Genomic DNA, 20,702 nt, shown 5'->3' with positions numbered 1-20,702 from the left:
GCGGCAGATTAGTGGGTTAATAAGTGTAAGATTAGGGGTGTTTAGACTCAGGGTTCATGTTAGGGTGTTAGGTGTAAACATACATTTTATTTCCCCATAGGAATCAATAGGCTGCGTTACTGAGTTTTATGCTGCTTTTTTGCAGGTGTTAGACTTTTTTTCAGCCGGCTCTCCCCGTTGATTCCTGATTTAAGCAGCGCTGGTATTGGAGTGCAGTAATGAGCAAAATTTTGCTCAACGCTCACTTCTTGTCTTTTAATGACGGGTTTCTGAAAACTCGTAATACCAGCACTGCATATAAGTGAGCAGTGAGACAAAATTGCTCGTTAGCATCGCACAGCCTCTAAAGCAAAACTCGTAATCTAGGTGATAGTTTCTTTAAAAAACAAAATTATATATATATATATATATATATATATATATATATATATACACACATATACATACATACACACAGTATCCCACAAAAACAGAATTTATGTTTACCTGATAAATTACTTTCTCCAACGGTGTGTCCGGTCCACGGCGTCATCCTTACTTGTGGGATATTCTCTTCCCCAACAGGAAATGGCAAAGAGCCCAGCAAAGCTGGTCACATGATCCCTCCTAGGCTCCGCCTACCCCAGTCATTCGACCGACGTTAAGGAGGAATATTTGCATAGGAGAAACCATATGTTACCGTGGTGACTGTAGTTAAAGAAAATAAATTATCAGACCTGATTAAAAAAACCAGGGCGGGCCGTGGACCGGACACACCGTTGGAGAAAGTAATTTATCAGGTAAACATAAATTCTGTTTTCTCCAACATAGGTGTGTCCGGTCCACGGCGTCATCCTTACTTGTGGGAACCAATACCAAAGCTTTAGGACACGGATGAAGGGAGGGAGCAAATCAGGTCACCTAAATGGAAGGCACCACGGCTTGCAAAACCTTTCTCCCAAAAATAGCCTCAGAAGAAGCAAAAGTATCAAATTTGTAAAATTTAGAAAAAGTGTGCAGTGAAGACCAAGTCGCTGCCTTACATATCTGATCAACAGAAGCCTCGTTCTTGAAGGCCCATGTGGAAGCCACAGCCCTAGTGGAGTGAGCTGTGATTCTTTCAGGAGGCTGCCGTCCGGCAGTCTCATAAGCCAATCGGATAATGCTTTTAATCCAGAAGGAGAGAGAGGTAGAAGTTGCTTTTTGACCTCTCCGTTTACCAGAATAAACAACAAACAAAGACAAAGTTTGTCTGAAATCCTTAGTAGCTGCTAAGTAAAATTTGAGAGCACGAACTACATCCAAGTTGTGCAACAAACGTTCCTTCTTTGAAACTGGATTAGGACACAAAGAAGGCACAACTATCTCCTGGTTAATGTTTTTGTTAGAAACAACTTTTGGAAGAAAACCAGGTTTAGTACGCAAAACCACCTTATCTGCATGGAACACCAGATAAGGAGAAGAACACTGCAGAGCAGATAATTCTGAAACTCTTCTAGCAGAAGAAATTGCAACCAAAAACAAAACTTTCCAAGATAATAACTTAATATCAACGGAATGTAAGGGTTCAAACGGAACCCCCTGAAGAACTGAAAGAACTAGGTTGAGACTCCAAGGAGGAGTCCAAATTTTGTAAACAGGCTTGATTCTAACCAGAGCCTGAACAAAGGCTAGAACATCTGGCACAGCTGCCAGCTTTTTGTGAAGTAACACAGACAAGGCAGAAATCTGTCCCATCAAGGAACTTGCAGATAATCCTTTTTCCAATCCTTCTCGAAGGAAGGATAGACTCTTAGGAATCTTAACCTTGTCCCAAGGGAATCCTGCAGATTCACACCAACAGATATACCAAATTATGTGGTAATTTTTCTGGTTACAGGCTTTCAGGCCTGAACAAGAGTATTAATAACAGAATCTGAGAACCCTCGCTTTGATAAGATCAAGCGTTCAATCTCCAAGCAGTCAGCTGGAGTGGGTCGAACGGACCTAGAACAAGAAGGTCTCGTCTCAAAGGTAGCTTCCATAGTGGAGCCGATGACATATTCACCAGATCTGCATACCAAGTCCTGCGTGGCCACGCAGGAGCTATCAAAATCACCGACGCCCTCTCCTGATTGATCCTGGCTACCAGCCTGGGGATGAGAGGAAACGGCGGGAACACATAAGCTAGTTTGAAGGTCCAAGGTGCTACTAGTGCATCCACTAGAGCCGCCTTGGGATCCCTGGATCTGTACCCGTAGTAAGGAACTCTGAAGTTCTGACGAGAGGCCATCAGATCCATGTCTGGAATGCCCCACGGTTGAGTGACTTGGGCAAAGATTTCCGGATGGAGTTCCCACTCCCCCGGATGCAATGTCTGACGACTCAGAAAATCCGCTTCCCAATTTTCCACTCCTGGGATGTGGATAGCAGACAGGTGGCAGGAGTGAGACTCCGCCCATAGAATGATTTTGGTCACTTCTTCCATCGCTAGGGAACTCCTTGTTCCCCCCTGATGGTTGATGTATGAACTTGGCCCTCGCTAGCTGAGGCCAAGCTTTGAGAGCATTGAATATCGCTCTCAGTTCCAGAATATTTATCGGTAGAAGAGATTCTACCCGAGACCAAAGACCCTGAGCTTTCAGGGATCCCCAGACCGCGCCCCAGCCCATCAGACTGGCGTCGGTCGTGACAATGACCCACTCTGGTCTGCGGAAGGTCATCCCTTGTGACAGGTTGTCCAGGGACAGCCACCAACGGAATGAGTCTCTGGTCCTCTGATTTTCTTGTATCTTCGGAGACAAGTCTGAATAGTCCCCATTCCACTGACTGAGCATGAACAGTTGTAATGGTCTTAGATGAATGCGCACAAAAGGAACTATGTCCATTGCCGCTACCATCAAACCTATCACTTCCATGCACTGCGCTATGGAAGGAAGAGGAACGGAATGAAGTATCCGACAAGAGTCTAGAAGTTTTGTTTTTCTGGCTTCTGTCAGAAAAATCCTCATTTCTAAGGAGTCTATTATAGTTCCCAAGAAGGGAACCCTCGTTGACGGAGATAGAGAACTCTTTTCCACGTTCACTTTCCATCCGTGAGATCTGAGAAAGGCCAGGACAATGTCCGTGTGAGCCTTTACTTGAGGAAGGGACGACGCTCGAATCAGAATGTCGTCCAAGTAAGGTACTACAGCAATGCCCCTTGGTCTTAGCACCGCCAGAAGGGACCCTAGTACCTATGAGAAAATCCTAGGAGCAGTGGCTAATCCGAAAGAAAACGCCACGAACTGGAAATGCTTGTCCAGGAATGCAAACCTTAGGAACCGATGATGTTCCTTGTGGATAGGAATATGTAGATACGCATCCTTGAAATCCACCTTGGTCATGAATTGACCTTCCTGGATGGAAGGAAGAAGTGTTCGAATGGTTTCCATCTTGAACGATGGAACCTTGAGAAACTTGTTCAAGATCTTGAGATCTAAGATTGGTCTGAACGTTCCCTCTTTTTTGGGAACTATGAACAGATTGGAGTAGAACCCCATCCCTTGTTCTCCTAATGGAACAGGATGAATCACTCCCATTTTTAGCAGGTCTTCTACCCAATGTAAGAATGCCTGTCTTCTTATGTGGTCTGAAGACAACTGAGACCTGTGGAACCTCCCCCTTGGAGGAAGCCCCTTGAACTCCAGAGAATAACCTTGGGAGACTATTTCTAGCGCCCAAGGATCCAGAACATCTCTTGCCCAAGCCTGAGCGAAGAGAGAGAGTCTGCCCCCCACCAGATCCGGTCCCGGATCGGGGGCCCGCATTTCATGCTGTCTTGGTAGCAGTGGCAGGTTTCCTGGCCTGCTTTCCTTTGTTCCAGCCTTGCATAGGTCTCCAGGCTGGATTGGCTTGAGAAGTATTACCTTCCTGCTTAGAGGACGTAGCCCTTGGGGCTGATCCGTTTCTGCGAAAGGGACGAAACTTAGGTTTATTTTTGGTCTTGAAAAGACCTATCCTGAGGAAGGGCGTGGCCCTTGCCCCCAGTGATATCAGAGATAATCTCTTTCAAGTCAGGGCCAAAGAGTGTTTTCCCCTTGAAAGGAATGTCAAGCAATTTGTTCTTGGAAGACGCATCCGCTGCCCAAGATTTTAACCAAAGCGCTCTGCGCCACAATAGCAAACCCAGAATTTTTTCGCCGCTAACCTAGCCAATTGCAAGGTGGCGTCTAGGGTGAAAGAATTAGCCAATTTAAGAGCACGAATTCTGTCCATAATCTCCTCATAAGAAGAAGAATTACTAATAATCGCCTTTCCTAGCTCATCAAACTAGAAACACGCGGCTGCAGTGACAGGGACAATGCATGCAATTGGTTGTAGAAGGGAACCTTGCTGAACAAACATCTTTAGCAGACCTTCTAATTTTTTATCCATAGGATCTTGGAAAGCACAACTATCTTCTATGGGTATAGTGGCGCGCTTGTGTAGAGTAGAAACCGCCCCCTCGACCTTGGGGACTGTCTGCCATCAGTCCTTTCTGGGGTCGACTATAAGAAAACAATTTTATAAATATGGGGGGAGGTACTAAAGGTATACCGGGCCTGTCCCATTCTTTACTAACAATGTACGCCACCCGCTTGGATATAGGAAAAGCTTCGGGGGGCCCCGGGGCCTCTAAGAACTTTTCCATTTTACATAGTGGTTCTGGAATGACCAGATAATCACAATCATCCAAATTGGATAACACCTCCTTAAGCAGAGCGCGGAGATGTTCCAACTTAAATTTAAAAGTAATCACATCAGGTTCAGCTTGTTGAGAAATGTTTCCTGAATCTGAAATTTCTCCCTCAGACAAAACCTCCCTGGCCCCCTCAGACTGGTGTAGGGGCCCTTCAGAAACCATATCATCAGCGTTCTCATGCTCTACAGAATTTTCTAAAACAGAGCAGTCGCGCTTTCGCTGATAAGTGGGCATATTGGCTAAAATGTTTTTGATAGAATTATCCATTACAGCCGTTAAATGTTGCATAGTAAGGAGTATTGGCGCACTAGATGTACTAGGGGCCTCCTGTATGGGCAAGACTGGTGTAGACGAAGGAGGGGATGATGCAGTACCATGCTTACTCCCCTCACTTGAGGAATCATCTTGGGCATCATTTTTACTAAATTTTTTTATGACATAAAATACATATAGTTAAATGAGAAGGAACCTTGGTTTCCCCACAGTCAGAACACAATCTATCTGGTAGTTCAGACATGTTAAACAGGCATAAACTTGATAACAAAGCACAAAAAACGTTTTAAAATAAAACCGTTACTGTCACTTTAAATTTTAAACTAAACACACTTTATTACTGCAATTGCGAAAAAGTATGAAGGAATTGTTCAAAATTCACCAAAATTTCACCACAGTGTCTTAAAGCCTTAAAAGTATTGCACACCAAATTTGGAAGCTTTAACCCTTAAAATAACGGAACCGGAGCCGTTTTTATATTTAACCCCTTTACAGTCCCTGGAATCTGCTTTGCTGAGACCCAACCAAGCCCAAAGGGGAATACGATACCAAATGATGCCTTCAGAAAGACTTTTCTATGTATCAGAGCTCCACACACATGCAGCTGCATGCCATGCTGTCCTCAAAAACAAGTGCGCCATACCGGCGCGAAAATGAGGCTCTGACTATGATTAGGGAAAGCCCCTAAAGAATAAGGTGTCTAAAACAGTGCCTGCCGATATAATCATATCAAAATACCCAGAATAAATGATTCCTCAAGGCTAAATATGTGTTAATAATGAATCGATTTAGCCCAGAAAAAGTCTACAGTCTTAATAAGCCCTTGTGAAGCCCTTATTTACTATCTTAATAAACATGGCTTACCGGATCCCATAGGGAAAATGACAGCTTCCAGCATTACATCGTCTTGTTAGAATGTGTCATACCTCAAGCAGTAAGAGACTGCACACTGTTCCCCCAACTGAAGTTAATTGCTCTCAACAGTCCTGTGTGGAACAGCCATGGATTTTAGTTACGGTGCTAAAATCATTTTCCTCATACAAACAGAAATCTTCATCTCTTTTCTGTTTCTGAGTAAATAGTACATACCAGCACTATTTTAAAATAACAAACTCTTGATTGAATAATAAAAACTACAGTTAAACACTAAAAAACTCTAAGCCATCTCCGTGGAGATGTTGCCTGTACAACGGCAAAGAGAATGACTGGGGTAGGCGGAGCCTAGGAGGGATCATGTGACCAGCTTTGCTGGGCTCTTTGCCATTTCCTGTTGGGGAAGAGAATATCCCACAAGTAAGGATGACGCCGTGGACCGGACACACCTATGTTGGAGAAAGTGAGTACACCCCTCACATTTTTGTAAACATTTTATTATATCTTTTCATGTGACAACACTGAAGAAATTACCCTTTGCTTCAATGTAAAGTAGTGAGTGTACAGCCTGTATAACAGTGTAAATATTTTATTATATCTTTTCATGTGACAACACTGAAGAAATTACCCTTTGCTTCAATGTAAAGTAGTGAGTGTACAGCCTGTATAACAGTGTAAATTTGCTGTCCCCTCAAAATAACTCAACACACAGCCATTAATGTCTAAACCGTTGGCAACAAAAGTGAGTACACCCCAAGTGGAAATGTCCAAATTGGGCCCAATTAGTCATTTTCCCTCCCCGGTGTCATGTGACTCGTTAATGTTACAAGGTTTCAGGTGTGAATGGGGAGCAGGTGTGTTAAATTTGGTGTTATCGCTCTCACACTCTCTCATACTGGTCACTGGAAGTTCAACATGGGACCTCATGGCAAAGAACTCTCTGAGGATCTGAAAACAAGAATTGTTGCTCTAAATAAAGATGGCCTATTCTATAAGAAGATTGCAAAGACCCTGAAACTGAGCTGCAGCACGGTGGGCATGACCATACAGCGGTTTCACAGGACAAGTTCCACTCAGAACAGGCCTCGCCATGGTCGACCAAAGAAGTTGAGTGCACGTGCTTAATGTCATATCTAGAGGTTGTCTTTGGGAAATAGACGTATGAGTGCTGCCAGCATTGCTGCAGAGGTTGAAGGGGCGGGGGTGTCAGCCTGTCAGTGCTCAGACCATACGCCGCACACTGCATCAAATTGGTCTGCAGGGCTGTCGTCCCAGAAGGAAGCCTCTTCTAAAGATGATGCACAAGAAAGCCTGCAAACAGTTTGCTGAAGACAAACAGATTAAGGACATGGATTACTGGAACTGTGTCCTGTTGTCCGATGAGACCAAGATAAACTTATTTGGTTCAGATGATGTCAAGCGTGTGTGGCGGCAACCAGGTGAGGAGTACAAAGACAAGTGTGTCTTGCCTACAGTCAAGCATGGTGGTGGGAGTGTCATGGTCTGGGCCTGCATGAGTGCTGCCGGCACTGGGGAGCTACAGTTCCTTGAGGGAACCATGAATGCCAACATGTACTGTGACATACTGAAGCAGAGCATGATCCTCTCCCTTCAGAGACTGGGCCGCAGGGCAGTATTCCAACATGATAACAACCCCAAACACACCTCCAAGACGACCACTGACTTGCTATATAAGTTGAGGGTAAAGGTGATAGACTGGCCAAACAGACCTAAACCCTATTGAGCAGCTGTGGGGCATCCTCAAATGGAAGGTTGGGAAGCGCAAGGTCTCTAACATCCACCAGCTCCATGATGACGTTATGGAGGATTGGAAGAGGACTCCAGTGGCAACCTGTGAAGCTCTGGGGAACTCCATGCCCAAGAGGGTTAAGGCAGTGCTGGAAAATAATGGTGGCCACACAAAATATTGATACTTTGGGCCCAATTTGGACATTTCCACTTAGGGGTGTACTCACTTTTGTTGACAACAGTTTAGACATTAATGTGTTGAGTTATTTTGAGGGGACAGAAAATTTATACTGTTATACAGGCTGTACACTCACTACTTTACATTGTAGCAAAGTGTAATTTCTTCAGTGTTGTCACATGAAAAGATATAATAAATATTTACACTGTTATACAGGCTGTACACTCACTACTTTACATTGTAGCAAAGTGTCATTTCTTCAGTGTTGTCACATGAAAAGATATAATAAATATTTACACTGTTATACAGGCTGTACACTCACTACTTTACATTGTAGCTAAGTGTAATTTCTTCAGTGTTGTCACATGAAAAGATATAATAAAATATTTACACTGTTATACAGGCTGTACACTCACTCCTTTACATTGTAGTAAAGTGTCATTTCTTCAGTGTTGTCACATGAAAAGATATAATAAATATTTACACTGTTATACAGGCTGTACACTCACTACTTTACATTGTAGTAAAGTGTCATTTCTTCAGTGTTGTCACATGAAAAGGTATAATAAATATTTACACTGTTATACAGGCTGTACACTCACTACTTTACATTGTAGTAAAGTGTCATTTCTTCAGTGTTGTCACATGAAAAGGTATAATAAATATTTACACTGTTATACAGGCTGTACACTCACTACTTTACATTGTAGCAAAGTGTCATTTCTTCAGTGTTGTCACATGAAAAGATATAATAAAATATTTACAAAAATGTGAGGGGTGTACTCACTTTTGTGGGATACTGTATGTATATATATATATAACATATATTTGTTTAATATAGATAATATTTATTTGATTCGTAAGTATCTCTCTCCATAAATCTACTGGAAATTAAAAAACACCTCTCAAATACTACACACTACCAATACCAAATTTAACCTAATTCTTGGCACCTATTTCTATAGCAAATATAATATTCAAAAATGTATTTAACCATCTGAATCCAGATCTCTTTCACAGGTCTAAAGAATTCTGTTTTAACCCTCTTTAGAAATATTCTTCCGATAAAAGGTTTATTTTCTACTTTTTTTAACCACTCTATTGTGCAGATTACAAGTGATGCGCTATCTTGCAGATTACAAGTGACGCTTTATTGTGCAGATTACAAATGACGCTTTAGTGTGCAGATTACAAGTGAAGCTTTAGTGTGCAGATTACAAGTGACGCTTTAGTGTGCAGATTATAAGTGAAGCTTTAGTGTGCAGATTACAAGTGACACTTTAGTGTGCAGATTACAAGTGAAGCGCTATCTTGCAGATTACAAGTGACGCTTTAGTGTGCAGATTACAAGTGAAGCGCTATCTTGCAGATTACAAGTGACGCTTTAGTGTGCAGATTACAAATGACGCTTTAGTGTGCAGATTACAAGTGAAGCTTTAGTGTGCAGATTACAAGTGACACTTTAGTGTGCAGATTACAAGTGAAGCTTTAGTGTGCAGATTACAAGTGACGCTTTAGTGTGCAGATTACAATTGAAGCTTTAGTGTGCAGATTACAAGTGAAGCTTTAGTGTGCAGATTACAAGTGATGCTTTAGTGTGCAGATTACAAGTGACGCTTTAGTGTGCAGATTACAAGTGACGCTTTAGTATGCAGATTACAAGTGACACTTTTGTGTGCAGATTACAAGTAACGCTTTAGTGTGCAGATTACAAGTGACGCTTTTGTGTGCAGATTACAAGTGACACTTTTGTGTGCAGATTACAAGTGACGCTTTAGTGTGCAGATTACAAGTTGAAAGTTAAAGGCTGTGCTCGAGCGCAAACACAAGCTGTGCTAGAAGAATTAGCGTGACTGGGGATCTAGGGGAAGATTTATTAAGCAGCGGATGCTGCAACCTATCTCAGTAGTTTCAAGCTTGCCGGAAACAGAAGTTAAGAAGCAGCGTTCGTAAGACCGCTGCTCCTTAACTTCTCTGCAACCTCTGAGGTGGCGGCCTGCAATTGTCCCGATCAGATACAATCGGGATGATTGACACCCCCTTCTAGTGGCTGATTGGCCGCAAATGTGCAGGGGGTGGCGGCATTGCACAAGCATTTCACTAGAAATGCTTGTGCAATGTTAAATGCCGAAAGCGTATGCCACAGCGGACCATGTCCACCTGACATTTAATAAATCTACCCCCTAGTGTAAACTGTAATGGTTAAAAAAAAGGTTCTTTACCCCTTCGCTACTGGGAAATATAAGTAAATACTTAGGTATTCATCTTCACACATGATAAGGATTCATAGTAACATAGGTGCCTGCTTAGCTTTCTGCACAGACTGTTTTGTAAACTCTGCAGTAATCTGTGTCAATATAACATTGCTACTGTGAGTGACACATAACAAAACATTATTGTCACGTAAACACTGTTAAAATACTTTCACTTAGTTTAAATTGATGTTACACAATATTATGGCTGCAAATAAGAACTAAGTTGCTAAATGAAGAGAGTTATTTCCATTTCTCAAAACAAAAGCAATCATGTGAGACAGGCACTGCAAGTGAGTAAACATCAGAGATCTTGTAGTTAAAGGGACATAGACGTACAGAACTACTTCTACAACACTGTGTATAACCCCTGCAAAGTGTTTACACACATAGATAAAGTCAGCTACAGAGCAACTATGCACTACTGAGAGCTAACTAAACACATCAAGTGAGCCAATGACAAGAGGCATATGTGTGTAACCACCAATCACGCACTAGCTCCCAGTAGTGCATTTATGCTCCTGAGCCTACCTACCTAGGCATCTTTTTTACGGATACCAAGAGATTTGTGTTAATTTGATAACAGAAGTAAATACAGTCTATTAAAATTGCTCTGGTTGAATAATGAATTTCATTTTTAATTAATGTCCCTTTAAATGAACAAATACTTAAAATAAATACATATATAATATAGTATTTACTAGATATTGTACCTTGATATCTAGATATACATATAAAACAAGGAGCCTAAGGTACAGTCTACATGGATAATAAAATTAATTGTGTGCTTTGTAAAAGCTCTTTTGCGAGAATCAGTTAATAATAACTTTATTTTTAGTAACGTTTTATGTCATCCATAGTGCAGTAAGTACAAATGAGTATTTGATTATGCACTATAGAGTAAAATACTCAATATAATTTTTATGATAATCAAAAATGCTTTAGATCTTTATTCACTAAACTGGCTCCACAGTGAGACAGAGCAATGTACCTGCACAGTAGGAGTCTATTTCTAGTTCTACAGGCACTGAGTGGGAGGGGCTATATAGAGTGGGATGGGCTATATAGAGTAGGAGGGGCTATATAGAGTAGGGGGGGCTAGCTATTCATTTTTGGTGACAGAGGCACAGGGCACCTGATGAGAAAAGAGTAGGTCTCCTATACACTGCAGGAAACTTTTTTAACTCTACTTTAAAAGGATATTAAAGTAATTTAGTCTTTTTGTTGTTTCTTGGAAAAATAAATGTCCCTTTTACTAAAAAAAAAATCCTTTTTATTTTTGTACTTGTGGAGACAAACTCTGTTCTCAGATATGAGTTGTCTTTCTTTCCCAGTGAGCTGTAGGTGCTTTGGGATGAGTTGTGCACAAACATACACTTCCTGATGAATTGAGAATCAAAATGTCCCATGTACAAACAAATAGTGCTCTTTTTTTATTATTATCGGTTATTTGTAGAGCGCCAACAGATTCCGCAGCGCTAAACACTTATTATCGGTGTGTGTACAGTGCTCTCTCATGTTCAGCTTCCTGCTATGGGTTGTCTGGCATTTACCGTTTTATGGTCTGTGTGATTGATGACTGTCTCTGTAGGATGGCACGTTTCTGCTCATTCGGTGGCGATGGGATTCGTGTGTTCTCCACTGGCATACTCACGCTTCTTAAAAAGGTCTGCCGCTTAAATGGCTAGAAAGGCAAATCATAGGAGCATTAGCAAAATAAATTATATGTGCCACATGAACATTGTTACAGAATAAAAAAGGCTTTACAGAACTATGGAGCTAGAGATGAATCTTGTATAGTAGGTGCGTTAAACAAACTACCTGCTGATGTGGTTAGAGCTAACGTTATTGATAGAACTAAGACATGCAAGAGTGGCAAAGTGCAGACATACAGACACATTGATTAGCATTTTATTTATAGGTACCAATATAATACTGGGTTAGGGTACCAATATAATACTGTGCTAGGGTACCAATATAATACTGTGCTAGGGTACCAATATAATACTGGGTTAGGGTACCAATATAATACTGTGCTAGGGTACCAATATAATACTGTGCTAGGGTACCAATATAATACTGTGCTAGGGTACCAATATAATACTGTGCTAGGGTACCAATATAATACTGTGTTAGGGTACCAATATAATACTGTGCTAGGGTACCAATATAATACTATGTTAGTGTACCAATATAATACTGTGTTAGGGTACCAATATAAAACTGTGTTAGTGTACCAATATAATACTGTGTTAAGATACCAATATAATACAGTGTTAGGGTACCAATACTACTGGGTTAGGGAACAAATATAATACTGTGCTAGGGTACCAATATAAAACTGTGTTAGTGTACCAATATAAACTGTGTTAAAATACCAATATTATACGGTGTTAGGGTACCAATACTACTAGGTTAGGGGACCAATATAATACTGTGTTAAGGCACCAAAGTAATACTGTGTTAGGGTACCAATGTAATACTGTGTTAGGGTACCAATATAATACTGTGTTAGGGTACCAATACTACTGTGTTAGGGTACCAATATAATACTGTGTTAGCGTACCAATACAATGCTGTGTTAGGGTACCAATACTACTGGGTTATGGTACCAATATAATAATGTGTTAGGGTACCAATATAATACTGTGTTAGGGTACCGATACTACTGAGTTAGGGTACAATATAATACTGGTTTAGGGAACCAATATAATACTGTGATAGGGTACCAATTTAATGCTGTGCTAGGGTACCAATGTAATACTGTGTTAGGGTACCAATATAATACTGTGCTAGGGTACCAATATAATATTAAGTTAGGGTACCAATATAATACTGTGTTAGTGTACCAATATAATACTGTGCTAGGGTACCAATATAATACTGTGTTAGGGTACCAGTATAATACTGTGTTAGGGTACCAATACTACTGGGATAGGGTGCCAATATAATACTTTTTAGGATCCCAATATAATGCTGTGTTAGGGTACCAATATAAACTGTGTTAGAGTAGCTATATAATACTGGGTTAGGGTACCAATATAATTCTGTGTTAGGGTAACAGACCATGAGACACTGAGGTACCGATACTACTGGGTAAGGGTACCAATAGAATACTGTGTTAGGGTACAGTATAATACTTTGTTAGGGTACCAATAGAATACTGTGTTACGGTACCCATATAATGCTAGGTTAGGGTACTAGATCATGAGACACTGAGGTCTGAATAAGTACAGTGACCCCGGTTGGTACTAGAACCTGAGGCCCCGAGAACTGAACAAGTACAGTGAACCCGGCTGATACTAGAACCTGAGGACTGAACAAGTACAGTGACTCTGGCTGGTACTAGAACCTGAGACCCAAGGACTGAACAAGTACAGTGACCCCAGCTGGTACTAGAACCTGAGACCCAAGGACTGAATAAGTACAGTGACCCTGGCTGGTACTAGAACCTGAAACCCAAGGACTGAACAAGTAAAGTGACTCCGGCTGGTACTAGAACCTGAGATTCAAGGACTGAACAAGTACAGTGACCCCAGCTGGTACTAGAACCTGAGACTCAATGACTAAACAAGTACAGTGACCCCGGCTGGTATTAGAACCTGAGACTCAAGGACTGAATAAGTACAGTGACCCTGGCTGGTACTAGTACCTGAGACTCAAGGACTGAATAAGTACAGTGACCCCAGCTGGTACTAGAACCTGAGACCTAAGGACTGAAAAAGTACAGTGACCCCAGCTGATACTAGAACCTGAGACCTAAGGACTGAACAAGTACAGTGACCCCAGCTGGTACTAGAACTTGAGACACAAGGACTGAACAAGTACAGTGACCCCAGCTGGTACTAGAACCTGAGACCCAAGGACTGAACAAGTACAGTGACCCAGGCTGGTACTAGAACCAGAGACCAAAGGACTGAACAAGTACAGTGACCCCAGCTGGTACTAGAACCTGAGACCAAAGGACTGAACAAGTACAGTGACCCAGGCTGGTACTAGAACCAGAGACCAAAGGACTGAACAAGTACAGTGACCCCAGCTGGTACTAGAACCTGAGACCAAAGGACTGAACAAGTACAGTGACCCCAGCTGGTACTAGAACCTGAGACCTAAGGACTGAACAAGTACAGTGACCCCAGCTGGTACTAGAACCTGAGACCTAAGGACTGAACAAGTACAGTGACCCCAGCTGTTACTAGAACCTGAGACCTAAGGACTGAACAAGTACAGTGACCCCAGCTGGTACTAGAACCTGAGACCTAAGGACTGAACAAGTACAGTGACCCCAGCTGGTACTAGAACCTGAGACCTAAGGACTGAACAAGTACAGTGACCCCAGCTGGTACTAGAACCTGAGACCTAAGGACTGAACAAGTACAGTGACCCCAGCTGGTACTAGAACCTGAGACCCCAGGACTGAACAAGTACAGTGACCCCGGCTGGTACTAGAATCTGAGACTTAAGAATTAGTACAGACAGCAGCCCTGAATATTACCCACCTGTACAAACGTTGGCTCCTCATTAGGGGTTATGACCGTCGGGATCTCTAGTTTCAACCATGGCGGCTTCTTCCTCTGCAGACTGCTGGTGCTGTCACGTCTGACCTCCGCCATCTCATTCTCCTTTGCACCTGAACAGACATGATGGAATCATTAATATGTCACATTATTATGCCTGCTTGTACATTCATAGGAAATCACATTACAACAACCCTACACAAGTACTGAATTGTGTTTTTGTGCTGAGCTAGGCATAGCCCAATCTGCTTCCCTCAATAATATCAGCTCATTATCTCATATGTCACACCAGAGGGGTCATGCACCCCCCACTAGACAACCAGGGGTCACTGGTTTCTAATAAAATTATTAAATAAAACATAAGGAGATCACAGGGATGGGAAGGCAATGTACCATATAGGTACCACTCACTATTAGTGCCCCCAAATCCTACTGCCAAAGGCTAAACTACAACCCTAACATACATGTGTTATTGTGTATCATGTTACTGTGTGTGCATGTGTGAGCTCATGCATTTGTGTAATTATGTTTGTGTGAGTGCAAATGTGTGTTTTTGTGCAACTATATGTTTGTGTGAGCAGCTGTGCGTGTGTTAGTGTATGTGTGTGTGTTTGTGTGTCTATGTAAGTGTGTATTGTGTGCATAATAAGTTTTATGTGAGTGTGTGTGTGTTAGTCTGAGTATATGTGTGTGTTTATTGTCTATGTAAGTGTTTATTGTGTGCATAATTAGATTTATGTGAGCGTGCGTGTGTTAGTCTGAGTATATGAGTGTTTGTGTGTCCATGTAAGTGTGTACTGTGTGCATAATTAGATTTATGTGAGCGTGCGTGTGTTAGTCTGAGTATATGTGTGTTTGTGTGTCTATGTAAGTGTGTATTGTGTGCATAATAAGTTTTATGTGAGCGTGTGTGTGTTAGTCTGAGTATATGTGTGTTTGTGTGTCTATGTAAGTATGTATTGTGTACATAATAAGTTTTATGTGAATGTGTGTGTGTGTTAGTCTGAGTATATGTGTGTTTATGTGAGTGTGTATTGTGTGCATAATAAGTTTTATGTGAGCGTGTGTGTGTTAGTCTGAGTATATGTGTGTTTGTGTGTCTATGTAAGTGTGTATTGTGTGCATAATAAGATTTATGTGAGTGTGTGTGTATTATTCTGAGCATATGTGTGTCTATGTAAGTGTGTATTGTGTACATAATCAGATTTATGTGAGCGTGCGTGTGTTAGTCTGAGTATATGTGTGTTTGTGTGTCTATGTGTGTATTGTGTACATAATCAGATTTATGTGAGCGTGCGTGTGTTAGTCTGAGTATATGTGTGTTTGTGTGTCTTTGTGTGTATTGTGTACATAATCAGATTTATGTGAGCGTGCGTGTGTTAGCCTGAGTATATGTGTTTGTGTGTCCATGTAAGTATGTATTGAGTGCATAATAAGATTTATGTGAGCATGCATGTGTTAGTCTGAGTATATGTGTGTTTGTGTGTCTATGTAAGTGTGTATTGTGTACATAATAAGATTTATGTGAGTGTGTTAGTCTGAGTATATGTGTGTTTGTGTGTCTATGTGTGTATTGTGTACATAATAAAATTTATGTGAGTGTGCGTGTGTTAGTCTGAGTATATGTGTGTTTGTGTGTCTATGTGTGTATTGTGTACATAATCAGATCTATGTGAGCATGCGTGTGTTAGTCTGAGTATATGTGTGTGTGTGTCTATGTAAGTATGTACTGTGTACATAATCAGATTTATGTGAGAGTGTGTGTGTGTTTTAGTTTGAGTATATGTGTTTGTGTATATCCCAGTGTGTCTATGTAATCGTGTATGGTGTACATAATCAGACTTATGTGAGCATGTGTGTGTTAGTGTGAGTATATGTGTATCTCAGTGTCTATGTAAGTGAGTATTGTGTACATAATCAGATTTATGTGAGCATGTGTGTGTGTTAGTGTGAGTATGTGTGTGTGTGTGTGTGTATATATCTCAGTGTCTATGTAAGTGATATTTGAGAACAAAATCAGGTTTATGTGAGCATGTGTGTGTATATCTCAGTGTGTCTATGTAAGTGTGTATTATATACATTATCAGGTTTATGTGAGCATGTGTTTGTGTGTTATTGTGAGTATCAGTATGTCTATGAAAGTTCATATTGTGTATATAATCAGATTTATGTGAGCGTCTGTTTTTTTAATGGTATTATTAGGTTTATGTGAGCATGTGTGTGTGAGAGTGTTAATGTGAGTATAAGTGTGTGTGTATATCTCAGTGTGCCTATGCAGGTGCATATTGTGTACATAATCAAAAGCTTGTGAGTGTGTGTGTGTGTGTTAGTGTGAGTATATATGTGTGTGTATATCTCAGTGTGTCTATGGAAGTGTGTATTGTGTACATTATCAGATTCATGTGAGCATGTGTGTGTGTGTTAGTGTGAGAATGTGTGTGTGTATCTCAGTGTGTCAATGTTAATGTGTATTGGGTACATTATCAGATTTATGTGAGCTTGTGGGTGTTAGTGTGAGAATATGTACGTGTGTGTATCTCAGTGTGTCTATGGAAGTGTGTATTGTGTACATTATCAGATTCATGTGAGCATGTGTGTGTGTTAGTGCGAGAATATGTGAGTGTATCTGTAAGTACACATGTGTCTCTGTAAGTACATGTGTGTGTGTCTCTGTAAGTACATGTTTGTGTCTGTAAGTACATGTGTGTGTGTTTCTGTAAGTACATGTGTGTGACTGTAAGTACATGTGTGTCTCTGTAAGTACATGTGTGTGTGTCTCTGTAAGTACATGTATGTGTGTCTTTGTAAGTACATGTGTGTGTCTTTGTAAGTACATGTGTGTGTGTGTCTCTGTAAGTACTTGTGTGTGTCTGTAAGTACATTTGTGTGTGTCTCTGTAAGTACATGTTTGTGTCTGTAAGTACATGTGTGTTACTGTAAGTACATGTGTGTCTCTGTAAGTACATGTATGTGTGTGTCTTTGTAAGTACATGTGTGTGTCTTTTGTAAGTACATGTGTGTGTGTCTCTGTAAGTACATGTGTGTGTGTCTCTATGTAAATACATGTGTGTGTGTCTCTGCAAGAACGTGTGTGCCTTTGAAAGTACATGTGTGTCTCTGCAAGAACATGTGTGTGTGTGTGTCTTTGTAGTACATTTGTGTGTGTCTTTGTAAGTACATGTGTGTGTGTCTCTAAGTACATGTGTTTCTCTGTAAGTACATGCATGTGTGTGTCTATGTAAGTACATGTGTGTGTGTGTCTCTGTAAGTACATGTGTCTGTCTCTCTGTAAGTACATGTGTGTGTGTCTTTGTAAGTACATGTGTGTGTGTCTCTGTAAGTACATGCATGTGTGTGTCTCTGTAACTATATATGTGTGTGTGTGTGTCTCTGTAAGTACATGTGTGTGACTTTGTAAGTACATATGTGTGTGTCTTTGTAAGTACATGTGTGTGTGTCTGCAAGTACATGTGTGTGTCTTTGTAAGTACATGTGCGTGTGTCTGCAAGTACATGTGTGTGTCTTTGTAGGTACATGTGTGTGTGTGTCTGTAAGTACATGTGTGTGTGTGTTTGTAAGTACGTGTGTGTTTCTCTGTAAGTACATGTGTGTTTGTGTGTCTGTATGTACGTGTGTGTGTCTGTAAGTACGTGTGTGTGTGTTTCTCTGTAAGTACATGTATGTGTGTGTGTCTGTAAGTACATGTGTGTGCGTGTGTCTGTAAGTAAATGTGTGTGCGTGTGTGTGTCTGTAAGTACGTGTGTGTGTGTGTGTGTCTGTAAGTACATGTGTGTGCTACTGTGTTATTAAGTGAATGTTATTATCATTCAAATTTACATACATTCCATTTGTCAGCTTTACTGATACCTTTCACACCAGGTATGATGTCATAGCGCCGTTTATCGAATGTGGACTGATTTATTGGGCATAAATCCCTGGTTTTCATAGAACAAACATTTGTGTGGAAAAAATAATAAAAAATATGTTTCTTCTCCCAAAGTAAACAAAACTAAATCTTAGATGGAGCTAAAGCAAATGCATGAAACAAACAATGAGATATTGTGTGATGTCCCAGACATTTCCTGTGGGGTGAGCGGCTCACATCCGCCTGAGGTAAGTGCACAGGTCCACACACGTCCCAGGAACCAAAAGACTTTATCTTCCCAAAACTAGTTGGTCTGGTTACCAAACCAGCTCTACCCTTCTGTGGGTCTCATAAGGAGATGGAAGGTTTATTGGCTTGGAAACCAATTCAGACCCAAAATTAGCCTGAGATACATCACACAACTGGTGTCACGTCACAGCGTCACCTTATAGAACTGTCTGTCATATCAAGGGTGGAACTGGTTTGTCAGGAGAACAAATAAACTAAAACTGGGAGTGTTTATAAAACTTGAAGACCAAGGTTCATGCACTGCAGATAGTTCCCAGAGACATCACAGGAACTTCATTTCCTATATCTTAAAAACATTAACAGAGAAACAGCAGTAACATCTCAAGATTGTAATATAAATTGTTTTATTGTCTGTACTAAAACAACTATGCAACATACTTTCATTACTTATTTTGCCCCTTTTCATGTAATTTAATCTCTTAAGATTGTGGATTTTGCGCATTGCAGACTTCACCAGCCTAACTCTGCTACATATCTGTCTATTGGCCACAGCAGATGTGATAAGATAAGATATGTAAAACATTGCATGTTTAGCTAATCAGATGACAGTGGCTTGCTGTGTCTACTCTAACAAGCTCAGATTGGCAAGTGTGAGGGGTTTTCTTGAACTTACAGGGTGATTACTGCACCCCCTCTGTCAGCAACACACACACATTAGGCACCAGATCACACCCCTGCCCTGCAGCCCCTCTGTGAGTCACGTTCCAACATCAGACCTTAAGTCAGACCCCTGACCCTGCAGCCCCTCTGTGAGTCACGTTCCAACATCAGACCTAAAGTCAGACCCTGACCCTGCAGCCCCTCTGTGAGTCATGTTCCAACATCAGACCTTAAGTCAGACCCCTGACCCTGCAGCCCCTCTGTGAGTCACGTTCCAACATCAGACCTTAAGTCAGACCCCTGACCCTGCAACCCCTCTGTGAGTCACGTTCCAACATCAGACCTTAAGTCAGACCCCTGACCCTGCAGCCCCTCTGTGAGTCATGTTCCAACATCAGACCTTAAGTCAGACCCCTGACCCTGCAGCCCCTCTGTGAGTCACATTCCAACATCAGACCTTAAGTCAGACCCCTGACCCTGCAGCCCCTCTGTGAGTCACGTTCCAACATCTAACCTTAGGTCAGACCCCTGACCCTGCAGCCCCTCTGTGAGTCACATTCCAACATCAGACCTTAAGTCAGACCCCTGACCCTGCAGCCCCTCTGTCAGTCACAATCCAACATCTAACCTTAAGTCAGACCCCTGACCCTGCAGCCCCTCTGTGAGTCACATTCCAACATCAGACCTTAAGTCAGACCCCTGACCCTGCAGCCCCTCTGTGAGTCACGTTCCAACATCTAACCTTAGGTCAGACCCCTGACCCTGCAGCCCCTCTGTGAGTCACATTCCAACATCAGACCTTAAGTCAGACCCCTGACCCTGCAGCCCCTCTGTGAGTCACATTCCAACATCTAACCTTAGGTCTGACCCCTGACCCTGCAGCCCCTCTGTGAGTCACATTCCAACATCAGACCTTAAGTCAGACCCCTGACCCTGCAACCCCTCTGTCAGTCACAATCCAACATGACACCTTTGATCAGACCTCTTGCCCTGAAGCCACACTCATAGCCACATCAGACTTCCAATCCGGCCCTCCAAATACACTGCAAGCACCATACTTATAATGCCATTCTCTCAGTCATATCCATTATATTACATATAGATCTCATGACATAAACCATTATATGACATATAGATCTCATGACATAAACCATTATATGACATATAGATCTCATGACATAAACCATTATATTACATATAGATCTCATGACATAAACCATTATATTACATATAGATCTCATGACATAAACCGTTATATAACATATAGATCTCATGACATAAACCGTTATATAACATATAGATCTCATGACATAAACCGTTATATAACATATAGATCTCATGACATAAACCGTTATATAACATATAGATCTCATGACATAAACCGTTATATAACATATAGATCTCA

At 41.3% G+C, this 20,702-nt stretch overlaps 1 protein-coding gene across 6 annotated transcripts in view; it reads right to left on the bottom strand.

The window, feature by feature from the left end:
* Positions 1-20,702, bottom strand: part of RHBDF1 (rhomboid 5 homolog 1) — a 236,309-nt gene that overhangs the window by 104,661 nt on the left and 110,946 nt on the right. For 5 of the 6 annotated variants that reach the window (XM_053694520.1, XM_053694518.1, XM_053694522.1 and 2 more), the window contains 2 exons: positions 14,506-14,636; positions 11,560-11,690 (listed from right to left, as the gene is read on the bottom strand). In XM_053694520.1, coding sequence (XP_053550495.1) covers positions 11,560-11,690; positions 14,506-14,619 — 245 coding nt within the window. In that variant the 5' untranslated portion in view covers positions 14,620-14,636. Of the gene's footprint in view, positions 1-11,559; positions 11,691-14,505; positions 14,637-18,364; positions 18,623-20,702 lie in introns of those variants that run through there. The other variant, XM_053694519.1, reaches the window with a different exon arrangement.

The sequence above is a fragment of the Bombina bombina genome, chromosome 11, assembly GCF_027579735.1.
Source record: "Bombina bombina isolate aBomBom1 chromosome 11, aBomBom1.pri, whole genome shotgun sequence".
NCBI classification, from domain to species: domain Eukaryota; kingdom Metazoa; phylum Chordata; class Amphibia; order Anura; family Bombinatoridae; genus Bombina; species Bombina bombina.
Note: the sequence above shows the minus strand (reverse complement) of the source record. Positions and strands in the feature narration are given on the sequence as shown.